Below are 19,290 nucleotides of genomic sequence, written 5' to 3'. Positions count from 1 at the left end.
CACGATCTCACGGTCCGTGAGTTCGAGCCCCGCGTTGGGCTCTGGGCTGATGGCTCGGAGGCTGGAGCCTGCTTCCAGTTCTGTGTCTCCCTCTCTCTCTACCCCTCCCCCGTTCATGCTCTGTCTCTCTCTGTCTCAAAAATAAATAAACGTTAAAAAAAATTAAAAAAAAATAAAAAGTAACAAACCTTGAAATTTAGAAAAATTATCACGACTAGCCTGGTAGACTCCGTTAGCCTTCTCTTCCCCAAGAGGCTGAGTTTTCCTTCCTTGTGCCTGGTTGGGCTTTGTCAGGTGAGCTATCAACACAGCCTTGTCCAAAAAGGAACCATTCCTATCTGCAGCCTCCCGGTCACACAGGAAGGTGGCTACCTCCTGAGTGTGAAAGCTGCAGGAATGTTCAGGCTGGGAAAGAGCCACCTCCAGAGAGAAGCTGTTGGTGAAGCCGGGACTCCCAGCTTCCAGGCAGCTGTGTGCATGTGACAATCGTCTGCTGGCCCTGCCACATAGGCGCTTCTCCATCACAGTGGCTCACCTGAGAGGATCCGGGCTGCAGCGAAATTCCTCAGCATTCTCCCCACGCTCCTTCCCGTCCTGCATCCCGCCGGCCAGCGTGCGGACAGCCAGGCTAGAGAGGGGACATCAGATACGGCCGGCCAGAAAGATTCCCTCTTGGCTCATCCTAGAAGCCATCTTGCACCAAGTTCCACGTCTGGCTTTTGCTCATGATTGGGTTCAATGTGTCCAACTCCAACTGACTCTTCAGTTTTTAGCTAAAATATTTCTTCTAAGGCTGTCTCCCTCTGTTGTTACTTATCACTTACCACATCTGCCAGTTTGTTCAACCTCAGTCTTTCCTGATGAGCTGAGCACGATGCGACTTATTTAGCGGCATATTTCTGCCATCTGGCACAATGCCTACCACACCCATTAGGCCCTTTACTGCATGTTGGCTGAACGAAATAACAAGTTATACTACATGCCCACAAAACTTTCAAAAGGAAACATCCAGAGACATCTAATGAAGGGAACACTTTATTTGGAGAGACCTGGATCACTATTTTATCTTCATTTTCCATTAAGGCAGTAACAATCTTCCAGGAGGCAGGCGGGGGAGAATCATCTGAGGCTACATGAAGTTCAGTCTAACATAAAGCCAACCGCTTTGTGTTCAGATGCAGCAGAAATATAGATTATGGGCCGGGAGAAGCCACATACTGGCTTCTCGAACCTGCTGCCAGGGAACAGATGCGGGGCGAGGCATTTCAATTGCTTTGAAAAATGGCTGAGTTCCATTACAAGATACCTCGTTGATGAGCCTTGTCACCGTGACGGAGGGACCCTAGTGTCGGTTCACAATGCTCTGTGGCTCTTTAGCCTTCAGTATGCTTTCACGGAAATCGTATAACCTGTTCGGGCTGCTCAAATTCACACTGTTCCTGTGGTTTGGCTTCAGAATTCTTTAAATGTCATTAGGTGTACATAACGCTGTGGAGGGTGGCACTGTTCATTGGCACACATCGGCCCCTTGAGCCCGGGGGTGGCAAAAAGCATCTGAAGTACCAAAAAAGTAAACACTGATAGTATGGCCTTGCAGCTGCACTAAGATCTAAGAGCAAACGAAAGCAGAGCTGAGTGGTTAGTTAGCCATACCCCAGGCGGCACCGCGGTGGGTGGGGGACAGAGGCTTTGCTATGGCTCCACACTTCCCCCTAGTGGTCGGATGCTCAATGACACCCTCCTTGGACGTCACCTGTCTGGAGTTCGCAATCTTTCTGAAGGCACAGTATTGAAGATGTTAGACCTGGCCCGAGCCCAAATTCTAGAGTTAAAAGCAGAAGCTTCCTATTGGTTGACAAAACCAAAACTTCACGACATTTGGGACCCTAGTTCTGAGGGAAGGCTCTGATGACGTTTTACTTCTGCAGGTCTCCCGAGATTCTGGGGACCCCACCAGCCTGACTGGTTCGTCAGGTGCTTCAAATGGCTCAGACATGACAGCGGGCAGAGGGCAGAGGTGGGCCACAGAGAAGGTATAGTTTGGAGAGAGTGTGGAGCAAAGCCGGAGGAGACAGAGTGTAGGAGAAGGGGAACAGAAGGTGAGGCTCGTAACAGAGCAAATGGTGCCTTCCGGAAACAGGCTTTAAGGACTGGTTTGGTGATATCCCCCTCTCCTGCTTCTCACCTTGAACAAAAAAGGCAGCTAAATTAAGCCAGTTGGAAGTACTATTAAAATTAATAACACCACAGCTACTAAACGTGACTAATGGCAAAAGCATGAAGGATGCCTGGAAGATAAGGTGTTTTTTTTCCCCTCCAAATTTTCAAAGAGGCAATAAATTCAACCATAAAAAAATATTTGTAAGAGGTTGGGTTTGGGTTTTTTTTTTTTTTTTTTTTTGCAAAGAATGAAGCATTTTTGTTAAATACCGGACAGGCTACCTGGCTGAACAAATATACACTTTTTGGAATCCTGTGTCGTGTCACCGGGTTGAAAACTCTGGAATGGCTTGAATCGCCTCCCTGCTTCTTGTAGGTGTCCCGTGCTCAGCCAGTGTGTGTGTGTGTGTGTGTGTGTGTGTGTGTGTGTGTCACCTCCCCTCTGGGCCTTACACCCTCTTCATGCCTTTCCCCATGAGGCAAGCAAACACTGTCATGACCATTTTGGGATTCACTTCAACCAGGTCTTCTGGAAGGGCGTACACTCTTGCTCCGATTTTTCGGGCCATGGAGATGGCATACCTAAAAGGAGAAAAGAGGAAGGATGAGGGGAGCCTGAGGAACAGCGGATGAAGGGGACCCCTTAGGATCAGAGTTACAGTCGTACCACATACTACAGACCACACGCCATGTGCCACGTGCCCTATGCTCTGCAGGACTCACGGCTGGGACAGCGGGAGCCAGTCATAGCCTCCTTCCGCTTCTGGGAGCCGAGCTCGGCCGCTCACGACAATTACAAAATTACAAAATCTCACATCTGTCCTTACGGACCTCCCTAGCTCCTGCCGCTTCTGATGCCTTCCCCAAGAGGATCCGCTCGGGCTGCAGGGCAGCAAAACAGGTCATAGGACTGAAAAGGATGGGTGCTGCGACAGGTCTTCGGACCGCATTGCAACGACAGAAACACTCGCACAAGGGAGAAAGGAGGGGAGATGCGTCTGTCTCATACTTTGACCTCACGCGTCAGTTTCATTCTTTGCCCCGTTGCAATCGTTGCCCGCGGAGGCATGCATTTTTTTATGCTACTCTAACACCAGAATAGCCAGAGTTTCACAGTACCCATTTTTCACGTAAAATTATCACAGCTCCGGTGGAACATTCTGCTCTGTTTTTATAATTACATGAAGATAATTTTTATGAGTTATGATCTCTTTTCAAATGAGCCCACACTACTACCTGGAAACTCTTTTTTTCACCTCGGCGATTACCTCTTAGTAATAACCTGTAAGTAGTAACCTCTTACAATGGCAACTCAAGAGATTCTCCCTGCCACCCAAGGCCCCATTATGCCCTCTGCTCTGTAAACCAACTTAACTCTTACTCTATTGATCACGTTAAATTAAGGGCCTCAGGCAGGAGTGGTCCCCATTTTTTGCTTCCTGCTCATGTCTCAATCACTGCCTCTACATTAATGATCAATGGAATTAAAATGTATTTTCCCATTATAAAAGGGAGAGGGGAATCGTTGAAAAATTAGAAACAAGAGCCTCAAAAAAATCATGCAAATCTTGCCACCATAACATAGCCATTTTGGGGCATTTTTGTAGAATTGCTTTTACCATTTTTCTCAGTAATTTTGTATCCTGTCCTTAGAGAAGAGTGCCCGAGAGCCTGGGCTCTGAAGTCAGATTTTGAATCTAAGCTGGACCACTTAGTAATTCTACGACCTTGGGCTCTGTAAGTGAACTTGAGGAGCTTCAAACTCCTTCAGCCTCATCACATTCCCCTTGAAAAACTAGGCCCAAGTCTTTTTTTCTTTTTTCTGGGCCTTCACACATATTCCTCCCTTTAGCATCCTTTCTGCCTCCGTCACTTGGGTACCCCCACCTCTTTATTACTTGCCCTTTTAATTTATCTCATCTTAGATGTTACCTGCTCCGTAGAGCTTTGTTTCCCTTCCTGTCCCCTCCATAGTACCCCGTACCCCCTCCCCCCACCATCTCTTGTAACTGCCATTTGTAATTCCAGCATACAAGGAACAAAGGACCTACGCTTCCCCAAACTGTGAAAAGAAGAATACTATTGAGGTTATGAACATACAGGGCTGTCGGGCACTACTCAGCTTGTTAATTCTGGAACTTTCTGATGGGTTGAATTGTGTCCCCCCCCCCCCCCCCGCCCAAAGATAGATGGAAGCCCTATCCCCTAGTAACTCAGATGATGACCTTCTTTGGAAAGAAAGTTGTTTCGGATGTACTTAGTTACGATGAGTAGAGTGGGGAGTAGAGTGGGGCCCTAACCCAGTATGACCAGTGACATAGAGGTCATAGAGGAGACACAGACACAGAAGGAAGACAGCCACATAAAGTCATAGACACACAGGGAAGAAGATCACCTGGAGGGGAAGGCAGAGACTGCTGGCCAAGGACTGCTGCCCATCACCAGAAGCGAGGAGAGAGGCACGGGACCGACCCTCCCTCACAGCCTGAGAAGGAACCAACCCTGCCGACACCTCAGTCTTGTCCTTCTAGCTTCCACAACTGTGAGACAATACATTTCCGTTGTTTTAAGCTGCCCTGTTCGTGGTATTTGGTTGTGACCACCATCGGAAACTGATACAACCTGTTCCCGAGAAAGGCACTCCTCCAGAGGATGGGTCAGCAAACTTGCCACAAAAACTCACAGAGCCCACATTTTAGGCTTTGTGGGCTTTGTCGCAATGACTCGCGAGTCCACCCTTCTAGCAGGGAAGTGGCTACAGAAAATATATAAATGAACAGGCACGGCTATGCCAATAAAACTTTATTTACAAAAGCGGACAACAGACCAAATTCGGCTCACAGACTATCACGTGCTGACCCTCACTCTACATGCCAAAGCTGCCCTCAGGGAGCCGCTCTCAAGCTGGTAAAGACTCTGGCCTTGAACCCCACCCCCTGCCTATTCATATCCACGGATAATCACAAATGGGATGTTTATATTTGGGCCTGCCATGTACCTTATTTAGGAAGTCTCCCATAGATTATGATTAGGACATTGGTTTTATGAAACTATAGGCTTGCTTCTCAACTGGAAGAATATTCTTGTTGTTCTTGGTCTTGCCCCCATGCTTAACACTAGGACTCTTCAGCTGCTATTGTACAATATCTAAAATAATGATGATGGGACACAGTAAATAATGAGAAGAAAAAGCATCAGTAGTGCAATAAACTGTGCAAAGGCACAAGCAATAGCCTTTACAGCTATCCAGTTGCCAGCTGGGTCCCCCGCCTCCCCGGCCTCAGGTTTGTTTACGTACTTTGCATTGTTGAGTTTCTCTTCATCATTCAGGTTTTCCGTCTTCAGAAGGTCATAGTTAATGGAACCCGGTTGAATGGCATCAATGAGATCCAGAACAGGTAGACTTGTGCTAATCTTCGGGTCCTGCGCAGAGAGAAAGAGTTGGTCCATCAATATGCCCCCAAGTTACTTCTGTTCAGCTCAAGGGAAATGGCTGGTTCTTTCGTCTTTTTTTTTTTTTAATTTTTTTTTTTTAACATTTATTTATTATTGGGAGACAGAGAGACACAGAGCATGAACAGGGGAGGGGTAGAGAGAGGGAAGACACAGAATCTGAAGCAGGCTCCAGGCTCCGAGCTGTCAGCACAGAGCCCGACGCGGGGCTCGTACTCACGAACTGTGAGATCATGACCTGAGCCGAAGTCAGTCGCCTAACCAACTGAACCACCCAGGCGCCCCATCTTTCATCTTAAATGCGAAATAAATACAGCCTACACTGGGAAATGCCACAGTGTTCCACACGGTGTTGCAAGTCAACTGTAGCTTCTGTAGGGGCGTCACCAACTTCCTGGTGCCTGCCTCACTAAGCTGAGGAAACCCACTGTCTGCCCACAGGCAAACAGTGAATGGCAACAGGTTCATATGACATCCCGGAAGTGACTGGCAGGGATCATGATGAGGCCCCCACTGGGCAGGAGTTTCAGAGGACGCTTCTTTCTTGGAGACCTCAGGGAAAGAATAGAGTCCATGGGTCTAAGGAGGTGGTTGTGGCAGTTGTGTGATTAAATGCAGTGATGGTAACTAGCACTTGTCGGTGCCTCACTGTTTGCCCAGAACTTTCTCCTAGGCTACCTCACGTGTCACTGCAAGCCCCAGGTATAGGCATCTCGTCTTAATTTATAGCGAGTGAAGAGAGTTTCTGAGGTTAAGTGCCTCACTCATAAGTGGTGGAGCTGGGATTTGAACCTGGGCACTTGGACTTAAAATCCTGGGCTCTTTTCTCTGGCCCTGTGAAACACTGATTTTCACGCATAGAGCCGTGGATGCTCCCACGTGCTCTCCCCTGTCCCGGGGACCTGTGAGCACACATGGAGAGGCAGCTGCCCACACCATCTGAGCACGGTCAAGTCCAAACACTGCACACCTGGAGGGTCCAAATCAGAAGAATTTCTTTTTTTAATGTTTTTTTAATTTTTATTTTTATTTATTTTTTTTTTTAATTTTTTTTTTCAACGTTTATTTATTTTTGGGACAGAGAGAGACAGAGCATGAACGGGGGAGGGGCAGAGAGAGAGGGAGACACAGAATCGGAAACAGGCTCCAGGCTCCGAGCCATCAGCCCAGAGCCTGACGCGGGGCTCGAACTCACGGACCGCGAGATCGTGACCTGGCTGAAGTCGGACGCTTAACCGACTGCGCCACCCAGGCGCCCCTAATTTTTATTTTTGAGACAGATTGAGAGCATGAGTGAGTAGTGAAGGTGCAGAGAGAGAAGGAGACAGAGGATCCGAAGCGGGCTCTGTGCTGACAGCAGACAGCCTGACGTGGGGCTTGAACTCACGAACCGTGAGATCATGCCCTGAGTCAAAGTCGGATCCTTAACTGACTGAGCCATCCAGGCACCCCTCAGAATAAATTCTTAGTAAGAAACAAGCTACAGGACCCCTGCAAGATGCTAGGTCTCTAGGACTGGTCCTCTGGATAAGACGAAGAGTGATATTTTTAAAAATAATAAAGGGTCCATTTTTATTTACTTCTTGGTAATAGGAGAACTACCACAAAAATAAATTACTATGCAATCACAACCATTTCCAGCGTTAGCCTGAGCCTTGATGAACAGCCGCAAGGGAAACAAAATGGAAGGGTCTGAGTCTGGCCATCTCTCCTACTTTCTGCCCACCATCTTGCCGAAGTGCCGATGGGCAGAGATGACCAGCCCTTGGCATTCACAGATGAGGAGGGGACCAGAGCTATTTCCAAAATGGTTCATCAAGAGTGAAGTGTGTTCAGTTTTTTAGGGTTTCACTTAAAAAGAATGTGGGGCTAATTTGACTTCTTCCGTGTGTGTGTGTGTGTGTGTGTGTGTGTGTGTGTGTGTATGTTTTACTTCATCAATTCTATAATGACTTAGTGAGAAGACAGGAGAAAATTAGCCCAGAGCAACACAAGAAACAAAAGAGCTGTCAAACATTCCCAGGAGTGAGTCCCAGGAGAAGGCCCCAGAAGCCCCAGGGTGACCTGGCGGGCCCCAGCGGCACGTGTGTTACAGAAAGATTGCACCTCGGGGCTATCTACCCAATCCCTGCATAGTAATGGTTAAGCGACCTAGAGATACACACTGCTCGGTAACCTCACCCTGCAGGTAAAGGCGCATTCCGCTCCCTGATGGATCCTCCCCTGCAATTACTAGCTGTAACCTCGATTACTTGAGTTCCAGTTTCCTTACCTATAAAATGAGGAAAACAGTAAAGCTGCCTTCACAATGTCTGTGAGATGACCTGAGACATCATAAACAAGGAGCCCCTGCTACTCAGGGCACACTCCATACTGAGAGTGCTCCCAAACGTGGCCCGTTGTCTGCTTTTATCAATAAAGTTTTATTGGAACACAGCCATGCCCATTCATATATATACTTTCCCATAGCTGCTTCCCGGCCACCACAGCAGGGCCCAGTAGCTCTGACAAAGCCTGCCTTTCCAAATCTTCTTTCGTTAGACCTTGCTTGCGCCTCTCACCAGCCTCTGCTCCTGCCTCTATTAAGTTCTCCAGACGGAAGGGTCAGCCATTATCTGTGATGAGCTCACAGGGAGTGGGCGCTCTTGGTATAGCACAACTCAGAAATACTTCCTACTCTTTTCGGTGGGGTGAAACTTTAATTTTTTTTCTTTATTTTGAAGCAGAAGGCTGTTTTCCTGATTTTGAAGCAGAAGACTGAATCGTGACAAACAGCCTCTGCAATCATAGAAATACAAACGCTGAAGGGGTCCCCTGCCCTAATTCCTGACCTTTAAACCAAAAAAAACATAGTTAAGACGGTCCAGACATTATGACACGAATCAGGTGTGCAAGTCCCTAGAGGAAGGATCCAACTAATGTATGAAACACGAGTTAAGAAATTTAATAAAATATAATGCTGTTTTTAATAAAAATGGGATTTGGATACAAGTACACAACTGCTTTTCTCCGAAAAAATATCACACGGGAGATCTTTTGGTATTTTACATTTCACCGTCATTATGCTAAAAATCTGAATCACGGGGCCATGCACATTTAAAAAATATTATATTTTATGTTACTTTGGAAGAAACATGCCTAAAATAAGGTGCTAAGACGATGGGTTTTTTAAATTAATTATTTCAGGAGAAAGTGACAAGAAATTTGTCAATGAAATGGCCTGTGACCGTCAAAACAATAATGGGCCATTCAAGCAAAATCAAAATTGGAGGGGGAGACTCAGATACCTCACACTGAAGGTCACTTTAAAATGGAGTGAAAACAATAAAGATTAGCATAGAGCTCAGGTGACTGTGAGCGGTAGACTAAGATTTTTACCTTGAAACTGGAGATGGATGAACTTTTCTCCGCTTCCTTCAATGTTTCATTCACCCAGTTGACAATAATGTCATCATTGACCTTCTGCCCGCCTCCAATTTCTTCAAGAATATTCAGGGTGTACCTGAAAAAAAAAAAAATCAAGAATGATTTCTGGAGAAAAGTTGCTAAGGAATTCAATGACACAGAAAATAGCCAGGGTAGAAATGTTCTTTTCTTTCTAGAAATGCCACGGCATAGAGCCTAGATACCGTTAGGTTTGTGGGGGGGGAAAAAATAACAACATTTGTTCCTTTCAGGGAAATTTAAAACGTAGCTTTATCGTTATTATAGTGAAATGCAGAACAAATACATCCTTCTGAGCACAGTCATTGCTCTGGGTGGGAAGAGAAAGCACAAGAGAAGAGAAGGAAAGGAAAACAGAGCAAAGGATTCAAAACAGTGACACTGGGGCACACGGGTGGCGCAGTTGGTTAAGGGTCCGACTTCAGCCAGGTCACGATCTCGCGGTCCGTGAGTTCGAGCCCCGCGTCAGGCTCTGGGCTGATGGCTCAGAGCCTGGAGCCTGTTTCCGATTCTGTGTCTCCCTCTCTCTCTGCCCCTCCCCCGTTCATGCTCTGTCTCTCTCTGTCCCAAAAATAAATAAACGTTGAAAAAAAAATTAAAAAACAAAACAAAACAAAACAGTGACACTCTTCGTAAAGGAACCCTAAAAACCGACAAACAATTCAATGTTAAAAAAACCCCAAGGGCCAACATAATAAAGGAAAAAATATAAAAGAGTCTCCTTCCTCTATCATAAAAAGAGAAATACTAGGCATACACGGACTAAAGTGAATCTCTAGTCCGAGCATAAGAATCACCTTTCACACATACTATTATGAGAATTGGGTTTTGGGTGTGGGGGGGGGGGGATTAAAAAGATGCTTCAAGCTCTAGTAAATGAGAGACTGGAGTGGTAGGTGCAATAAATAAAATGACTTCCTCCCACAGAAAGCAAGGAGAAAGTCAAGATGAGAAATGCTTAGTCTGGGCCCAGAGATAGGATCAAATGCTAAGGAATTAAAGGATACAAATGGGGTAAGTCTCAGGTAGCTTTTCAAAATGATCCTCTCTTAGAACAAGGCCCTAGTTTTTGATCAGTTCATGAAGATGATGGTTTTTGGCATAAGTGGCTTCGTGTTCCCCGAGAGCGAGCAGGGGTAGTGACTTACGAGCATTTACTGTAACATTTAGTAATTTCTGCCTGGTGAACGTGGTAAGAGAAGGCAGATGAACTCATGCTTCATCGGGTCATGTCTATATGCAGCCTCATGGGGCGAACTGAGCTCATCTGCTGGAGGCTCTGCTCATCTCAGGGATGTGTTCTCACTTCCCTTTGTCAGGAGGCCCATACTGCTTTGTTGACAGTGTAGGGACCAAGGGCATACAGATTATTTTGAGTTAAAAAGCCATCAAAACCCAACAGATTCAGGAAAAGCTCTTTACCTCCCTCTAGGAGGGCCTTAAAAAATTTAGATAGAGGACCTGCTCCAGGAAGAGGGCCAGCATCAGAGATAATTGATTGCATTACACTATGAACTAGGTGCAGTAGATTGGGAGGAAACTAGAAAGTTCTTTTTGATCAAAGTTCTCCATGTCCATTGTTTCTGAGTGGCCCACCAAACACCTGTTTCCCAAACATGTACTTTTTTTCACCTTCCCGCCAATTGCGTTTCTTCCCTTCGAAGTCCCAGACCCCTAACCCCGTCTCTTTATTTCAGAAGGATGTATATACCTCATTTTGCCTGACCATCTTTGGAATTTCCATGTCTGTGTGGATTCCTGTTCCTACAAAATTAAATTTGACTTTCTCCTACTAAGCGGTCTCATGTTAATTTGGTTCTTAGGCCGGCTGGAAGGATTGTGAAAGGCAGAGGAAGTGGTGCCTCCCTGCCAACACCCTTAAGTGGACAGAAGCAGGGAAGGAAGGAAGGAAGGAAGGCACACCTTCCTTCCTCCCAGAAGCAGGGAAGGAAGTGGTACACACAGGCTCACCTCTACACAAAAGTCTAACTGTGCAAACACAAATAGCCAGCCACCAAGGAACAAGGAAACTTAGGGACGCGCAGAAAACATGGGAGGCAGCTGACTGCAGTCAGGGGTCTGAGTATGGCCCCTCGGGGTGGCCCAGAGTTCTACTGAGTACAAAACTGCTTTTCCCCCACCTCGAGGAAGGTGTAGCGGTTTAAATGGAATCGTATACCCACCTGGAAGTAAAAACGGTAAAAAGAAAGGATAGAATTAGGGCAGAGTCTCAATTCTGGACAGTCCACAGAGTACTAACTGTAGATTCAAAATCTGAAACAAAAATCCATCTGGCCCATGTCTGCCTAGGATTTTCCTTGGTAGGAAGATTGATCATCTTCCTCCACGCCATCAAACATGTTTGATGTTGAACTGGAACTTCTAGACAGGATCCCAGTATCACTGGTGTTTGCAAACTGTGCGGTGCTGAAAAGCCCTCTGTCACGGCGAAAGGGTGTCGTGAGCTCTGGCTTCAGCCACTGCCTGATTCAACAAAAGAGGATTGATGAGGTGGGCATGTGCAGTGCTGGAGGGTCTGCGAAGATTACTGGCTTGCTTTCCTGCCTTCCGATGCTTGTTTGATTTATTTAACGTCTGACCCAGAGGGACAAGCCCTGGTGTTCTGTTTCGCAAGGACCTAACCCAAATTCACTGCCCACGGCCTGTTTGATTTGGGGTGAATTCCTCATTTGCCTGCCTCTTTGGTCATTTGCTGGAGTCTAATTGTCATTGCCGTCTGCCGGCAGCTCACGCCTATCTAGCTTTTGTCTCCAAATTTATACACACACTATTTGCCAGCTTTCTAATCTGAGAACAATTCCCAGGCTACTGAAGGGGAAAGGGAGGTTTAAGCACACATCTATCTCTCATTTGTTCTTGGTGGGCGGGGGGGGGGGGGGTGGTGGAAATGACATGCCATTTATTGGCCAGATAAATGACCAAATTAGCACATCTGTGCAATCCGATGAAATAAATTCCGGCTAGAACTAGCTCTAAATTTAACAGATCTGTGAATGTGTAGCACACAGAGGAAAAAAAAATCCCTTCTGGTAGCATTTACATAATTATCGGTCATTTCATCGCCTTCAACAGAAATGCATTTGTCCACTTTCTTATATGCACCATGTTGTAGTAAAGGCTCAGGAGAAATGTGACTTATTAACCAGGTGGGACAGCAGCTGCAGTCTAGATTTTATCACATGTACACCAGCCATAAAGTACGGCATCGGGCCACGTTTCTATAAGATGTACAGAACAAAGATGCCATTACAAAGTGATTTTCAGGTCTCATAAAACTCACAATGGCCTGATTTTATTTTCATCATTAAAACAGAAAATATCAAAGATTATTTCATATTCAAACCCAAAAGTCAACTTAACCATTGTAACTAAAAAGACTCGTCTTGTTTTTTAAAGCAATCAGGGCACCCGGGTGGCTCAGTTGGTTAAGCGTCCACCTTTGGTTCAGGTCATGATCTCATGGTTCGTGAGTTCAGACCCCACGTCAAGCTCGGCGCTGACAGCATGAAGCCTGCTTGGGATTCCGTCTCCCTCTCTTTCCGCCCCTCCCCTGCTCACTCTGTCTCTCTCTCTCTCTCAAAAAATAAATAAAACATTAAAAAAATAAATAAAGCAATCAGCAGCGGAAGCCAGTCTATTACAAATTAAAAACACACGTGAAAGGCAATCGAAAATAGGTCACACGTGTTTCTGAAAATATGCTGGTTAGGGCAGCCCTTGGGCACTTTCAGTGACGTTCTAAATGCACGCAGCAAAATGAAAGACGGAGCTGAAGTTTCTGTAGTTCTGAAGTCTTCTGGGCCAGAAGGGCCTTGTAACACCTGCCTTTAAATTTCAAGGAGTCCTCGGGTTAGAGATGGGTAGTTGAGCACTACACCAGGTAAAGCACGCGTGAATCGGAGAGCGAACTCCATTATGATCATTTCTGACTATACGGCATCGCCTGACATACTTATGGGGCCATACTTATGGGGCCATACTTATGGGGCCATTATGAGTATCAGGATGTATAGACGGTGGCTGGGGAATAAAGCTGGAGTGCCTAGAGACGCTACATGCCTTATCTTTGTCATTCACTTGTTAGACATAATGTATGTACATGTGGCCCCTGGAACTTCCTTCCAGGTAGAAAATGCATTAAGCCACAGTAACATAGGTTCTAATTAAGGGTTGTAAGATTTCTGCCTGGTCAAGGCTATCAGTATAGGGGGAAAGTGTGAAGCATTTTAAAAGTAAACTATTTTATATTTACAGATTTGCTCTCTTAAATTCTTCCCAGGCTCATGATTTTGCACCAAAAATTGTTGACTTTTCTGATAATTTATTTTCTACTTACATATTATATTCTGCCTTCTTCAAATAACATTGCCACATGGCTCTCACATTAATTGAGTTTATATTAAACTCTAAAAGGTATCGAAAATTGTCTTGTGAAGAACTAACAGGAAATTCTGCTTCTGGCCATGGTCTGGTAACGGGGACCAGATTTCCTTTTTTGCCTTAATGGTAACGGGGACCAGATTTCCTTTTTTGCCTTAAACACCCAAACACAATGAAAAACATATGAAACAATGTTGCTCAGACGCTGGATAACAGGAAGCACAAAACAGTCTGCCCCTGAAATAAGGAAAGCAAATCTGGTGAGCCCTAAGATTATCCCAGTGTATTACACGAAGAGTTTCCAGGCTGCAACGCAGGGAGAGAGAACCCAAACGGAGCACAGTAGTCCCTCTGAGTTGAGAGGACAGGATTGAGACCTCAAGGAAGCCAAGGTGCCTGGAATTTGTGGGGCAGAATACCAGAGAGGGGAGAGCTGCCTGGAAAGGACAGACTCATCTAGAAAGAAAGCTCCAGACATTTTCAGAGGGTTTGCCACAGGTCTTTAGCTGGGTAAAGTGAGTTAACTCAGCACATGTGTGTGAGAAAACTACCAGAGACTGGGACCAGAGCTGTCAGAAACGAAGGGGCAGAATGATTCTTGGAACTCACACAGCACTGTAGATAATTTGGTTCCCACCAGTTGGAATGTTAAAACCTCATGATACATGGAACCTGAAGTTCAGTACTCACAGGAGATTATCTCAGTATTGAGAGACAAAATTAGCTCAAGACTAATTGAACTTTTAAGTTAGCCTGCACAGGATCAAACTGTGTTTAAGTAACTTGACTGCATCCCAGGACAAAATTTAAGAATATTTAAAGGCATACGGATGTATCCAGCACATAGCAAGGTGAAATTCACAATGCCTCACATACAATAAAAAATTAGCAGGCATGGAAAGCAGCACTAAAATATGACCTATAATGAAGGTAAAAATCAATTAATACAAACAGACTCAGAAATAACAGTTACTATAATTATGCTCTATATGTTCAAGAAGGTAGAGGAAAGAGATACGGGAGATGCCTTTTAAAAGACCCTCCTCGGGGCGCCTGGGTGGTGCAGTCGGTTCAGCGTCCGACTTCAGCCAGGTCACGATCTCGCGGTCCGTGAGTTCGAGCCCCGCGTCAGGCTCTGGGCTGATGGCTCAGAGCCTGGAGCCTGTTTCCGATTCTGTGTCTCCCTCTCTCTCTGCCCCTCCCCCGTTCATGCTCTGTCTCTCTCTGTCCCAAAAATAAATAAACGTTGAAAAAAAAATTTTTTTTTAAAAAAATAAAAGACTCTCCTCAAATTTTTATACATGAAAACTATAATGTCTGAGATACAAAAGAAAAACTATACACACTGGATGGAACCAATGTAAGATTAGACACTGCAGAAGAAACAGCTCAGTGAATTTGAAGACAAAGCAATAGAAATGATCCCAAATGAAACGTAGTGAGGAAAAATGAAACAGGGGAAAAATGAATAGAGTATCAATGAACGCTGGGACAACTTCAAATGACCAAATATGTGTGGATTTGGACAAATATGTGTCCTTCAAAAACAAACTGCGCTGGGTGGTACAGGAAACGTATCTGAGGAAATAAAAACCAAAATTTCCCACAGTTGATGAAAACTATAAGCCCTCAGTTTCAAGAAGTTCAACAAACCTCAAGCATGAGAAACACCAAAGCCCATCATCATCAGTTTGCTTGAAACCAGTGATAAAGAGAAAATCTGAAAATATGCCAGAGAAAAAAAGACATTATGTACAAAGGAATGAAGTTAAGAATGACAGCAGATTTATCAGCAGAAACAATGCAAGCCAGAAGACAAAGAACGTTCTCTTTAAAGTACTGGAAGAAAAAACTACCAACCTAGAATTCCATACTCAGAGAAAATATCTTTCAAACATGAAAATGAAATAAAGACTTTTTAGGCATGTGGAAGCTGAAATGCATCCTCACCAGTGGAGGATTTCACACTTCTAGAAATATTTCAGATAGAAAGCAAATGGTATCAGATGAAAATCTGGATCTGCACCACGAAAAGAGAAGCACCAGGAATGGCAAATGTCTAAGTAAGTATAGCACCTTTTCCCCTTATTTTGAAAGCCTCTTTAAAAGATAATTTGTTATTTATGCAAATCTAAAAATAAGACTGGAAAAAGATATGTCATGTTAAAATTAATCAAGAAAAAGCTGGAGGAGTTATATTAACATCAGAAAAAGTCGATTTCAAAGAAAAGAATATTACCAGGAATAAAGAAGGCCATGCCATGATGAGAAAGGAGTGGTTCATTAAAAGGACAAGCCATCTAAGATATTTAGAAATCTAATACCAGAGTTCCAAAATACCTGAAAGAAAATTTAAAGACTTGAAAGGAAAAAAAAAAAAAATGACAGGAAAATAACAAAACACAACTTTGGTTTCAAGCTTAGCTTAAAATGTAGTTTTGCGGGGGCGCCTGGGTGGCGCAGTCGGTTAAGCGTCCGACGTCAGCCAGGTCACGATCTCGCGGTCCGTGAGTTCGAGCCCCGCGTCGGGCTCTGGGCTGATGGCTCGGAGCCTGGAGCCTGTTTCCGATCCTGTGTCTCCCTCTCTCTCTGCCCCTCCCCCGTTCCTGCTCTGTCTCTCTCTGTCCCAAAAGTAAATAAACGTTGAAAAAAAAAAATTAACAAAAAAAATGTGGTTTTGCTGGTTTGTGTCACATTCTTGAAAATTTGCTAGTATTTTTCCAGGTTGATAATACCCTCAATAAAAAGCCACTTCCCCGAGTTACATTACCTTCTCATTAGCTGCCATATCAAGGCTAATGTTAGAGTACGATTTCCTTCATTGAGATCTTGTCCACCGATGCCAACCAGGGAAAACTTAGCTTGATTCTTCCCCAGCTCCACTGCATAGTTACAATTCTCAAGCTGTTAACGAGCAAGAAGGAACACATTCTAATGCCACCATATTTATGATGAGACATACCAGATGAGATAATAAAAATAAAGACACAATGGGGCGCCTGGGTGGCGCAGTCGGTTAAGTGTCCGACTTCAGCCAGGTCACGATCTCGCGGTCCGTGAGTTCGAGCCCCGCGTCAGGCTCTGGGCTGATGGCTCGGAGCCTGGAGCCTGTTTCTGATTCTGTGTCTCCCTCTCTCTCTGCCCCTCCCCTGTTCATGCTCTGTCTCTCTCTGTCCCAAAAATAAATAAAAAAACGTTGAAAAAAAAATTAAAAAAAAAAATAAAGACACAAAATGAAATAAATATTGTCACACTGAACGATCTCTCAAGACTTGCCTGGTTCTGCAATTCTGGGATTCTAATTAGTCAAAGAATTTTCCATCTTTTCTTAACTAGAACCCCTCACTCCCACCAAAAAAAAAAAAAAAAATATTTCTAGTGTACTCCAAGTGCAAAACCAAAATGAATTCATTATTATGAATACTGTCATGGCTGTATCACACTATAGAAACAGAGGGCCACGCTCAGTTACCTGTCCATAATATTCCTAAAACAGCTGAACTTGTGGAGGCGGACACAGAAAATCCGGATCCTCCATTTTACGTGCACATAACGGGCTGACACGTGGGACAGGTATTCCCATGGCTACGCTTGGATCGTTAAGAGCCGAAGGGACAAGAGATGGTGAGAAATATTTGTGCCAACCCCACTTCCGCTTTTACGAAACAATGTGTCCCCAGTGTGCTGACGTGAGACAAACTCTTCGTACAAGTCAAACTGCCCGTATAAAGCTCTAATTCTTTAGAAAATAAGAATAAGGATCCTGCTGGTGGAAGAGCAACCCTGTAGTCCTGCTCGCTCTAATTACCTTAATTAGAATTTTTACATCATCGTGTTTAAAGACATCCGATGTGGAATTATAAATAAGTAATCAACTGAAATAATGGGCTCACTGTAATGAAACTATTCAGGCTTCTGATTGCTGTACTATAATTTAATCCCTGGATTAACATTACTTATCTAAGTTTGGCCCCCTAATCAAGTATTCACAGGGTGCTCCCGCAGGCTTATGGCTTCACCTGCCTGTTGGAACATCGCAAGAGTCACTGTTTACCTTCTTCATGTTGCCTCCCAGTTTGGGGTATGGTGGTTTGTTTACTCTGTTCCAATCAACAGGGACTTTAATCTTTTCATAGAGCTGGAAGATGACCAGGGCATCTGATAAGTCACTGAACAAAAACAAACAGAAAAGGATCCTCAGATCGCCACCCTTTAGTAAGGGCCCGCAGTGGGCAGGCACTTCTTCATACATCAGCACAAGGGACATTTGCGACAACCTGGCAAAATCGGTATTAGAAGCTTCATCTTTAGCTCTGACTCAGAGGAACTGAAGAAACTTCCTCACGGTCTCTCCCAGGTGTGACTACCTATGCTCCCATAAGCCGGAACACGCTGCCTCCAGGAAAAAAAATGCGGCTTCAACAAATGGCATGGGAGACGCCATTAACTTCATCACCATGAACTTAACTTTTTTGTTTGTTTTGCCTGCTTCTGAGCGGAGCACAGGCTTACAATATGTAGTAAATCTGTCCGGTTGCCGGCTTATGATTTTCTAGTGAACACTCAGCAAAGATGGTAAATGGAAGTGAGTTTCTCGGCTGAAGATTCAACACCTGCGTCTCCATTTGGGACCATCCCCCTTCTCACCAAGATGCACACATTTGGGGAAGAGAACTGCATGCCACAGAGATATCTGAGACCCCAGGGATCTTCCAAGGTCTCGGTGTCTCACATTAAAGATGAGTCCCTCCACGGGGCGCCTGGGCAGCTCAGTCGGTTAAGCGTCCAACTCCTGGTTTTGGCTCAGGTCGTGATCTCACAGTTCACGGGTTCTGGCCCCGTGTCAGGCTCTGCGCTGGCAGCGTGGAGCCTGCTTTGGAATCCTCTCTCTCTCTCTCTCTCCCTCTCTCTCTGCCCCTCTTCCTCTTGTTCTCACTCTCTCTCAAAATAAATAAATAATCTTAAAAAAAAAATCTGTATGTTTAAAAAAAAAACAAAAAACAGGATGAGTCCCTACATATCCTTACCTGTACAAATGGTTGACTCGAGGGTTAACGCCCAAGGAATTCATCCAGTTCCTAAATGTCCGCTCTTCTCTTGTCTCACCTAAATTAATGAAGACCCGTTATCTTTCAGGCCCCTAAGAAGAGAGGCCTTTTTTTATGGTCAAAGTTTTACTCAAGAGGCTATCCGAAAAACGAAACAAAGAATGAAGAAAATTTACTCAATAAACCTTAATAGATTTGGGTGACACTTGTTACGTGGTTAATTTTTTTCTCTCTTCCAATTCCATGAGTGTGTGTCTGTACCACCCATTAGTGGTGCCCGAGCTCCTGTGTGGGGAAGCGGTTCAGAGCCGCCACCTAAGAGGCTAACATTCTTTCAAGGTCAACAAGGCTTTCAGGCCTCAAAGTGCGATCACGCAAGCTAGACGGCTAACATAGGAGGCAAACATACTTGCCCCTTGAGCTCGGAAAGGAGAGAGAACAGCGTGGGCTAAGTTTGGAGGGAGTGGAATCTGAGCTTCACTTACAGGACCAGTAGAATCTGGACAGCAAAGGGGATTTGAGGGACGAGTAAGTGGTGGGGAGAGGAGGCGGGGTAGACAGGAGCACAAAGAGGAGTGGCAGGCAAGGTCTGTGTCAAAACCATTAGGAACTCATTTTTCAGGGATCTGTGTTCTCCGCGGAGATAAGGCTGCCTAGTGGCTGGAACCAGAATCGGGGATCTCTGAATGCCAGCTACCAGATGTTGGTTGATATATTAAACAATGCCAGTCATTATGGGTTCTTTTTTTTTATTATTACTGTAATAAATTCTTGAGCAGGGCAG

General features: G+C 44.9%; 1 protein-coding gene across 1 annotated transcript in view; it reads right to left on the bottom strand.

Annotated features, from left to right (window-relative positions):
- Positions 1 to 1,017: 1,017 nt before the first annotated feature.
- LCP1 (lymphocyte cytosolic protein 1) overlaps positions 1,018 to 19,290 on the bottom strand; it is a 54,067-nt gene continuing 35,794 nt past the window's right edge. The window contains exons 11-16 of the mRNA XM_047079892.1: positions 18,486 to 18,564; positions 17,513 to 17,627; positions 16,229 to 16,362; positions 8,992 to 9,115; positions 5,459 to 5,583; positions 1,018 to 2,742 (exon numbers count right to left, since the gene is read on the bottom strand). Of these exons, the coding sequence (XP_046935848.1) occupies positions 2,610 to 2,742; positions 5,459 to 5,583; positions 8,992 to 9,115; positions 16,229 to 16,362; positions 17,513 to 17,627; positions 18,486 to 18,564 (710 nt within the window). The 3' untranslated portion in view covers positions 1,018 to 2,609. The remainder of the gene's footprint in view (positions 2,743 to 5,458; positions 5,584 to 8,991; positions 9,116 to 16,228; positions 16,363 to 17,512; positions 17,628 to 18,485; positions 18,565 to 19,290) is intronic.

Source organism: Lynx rufus, unplaced genomic scaffold (assembly GCF_022079265.1).
Source record: "Lynx rufus isolate CCGP_SWC_20201006 ecotype Redwood Valley unplaced genomic scaffold, mLynRuf1.p SCAF_1, whole genome shotgun sequence".
Classification (NCBI taxonomy): Eukaryota; Metazoa; Chordata; class Mammalia; order Carnivora; family Felidae; genus Lynx; species Lynx rufus.
The sequence above is the reverse complement of the archived record's forward strand: the minus strand, read 5'-3'. Positions and strand labels throughout refer to the sequence as shown.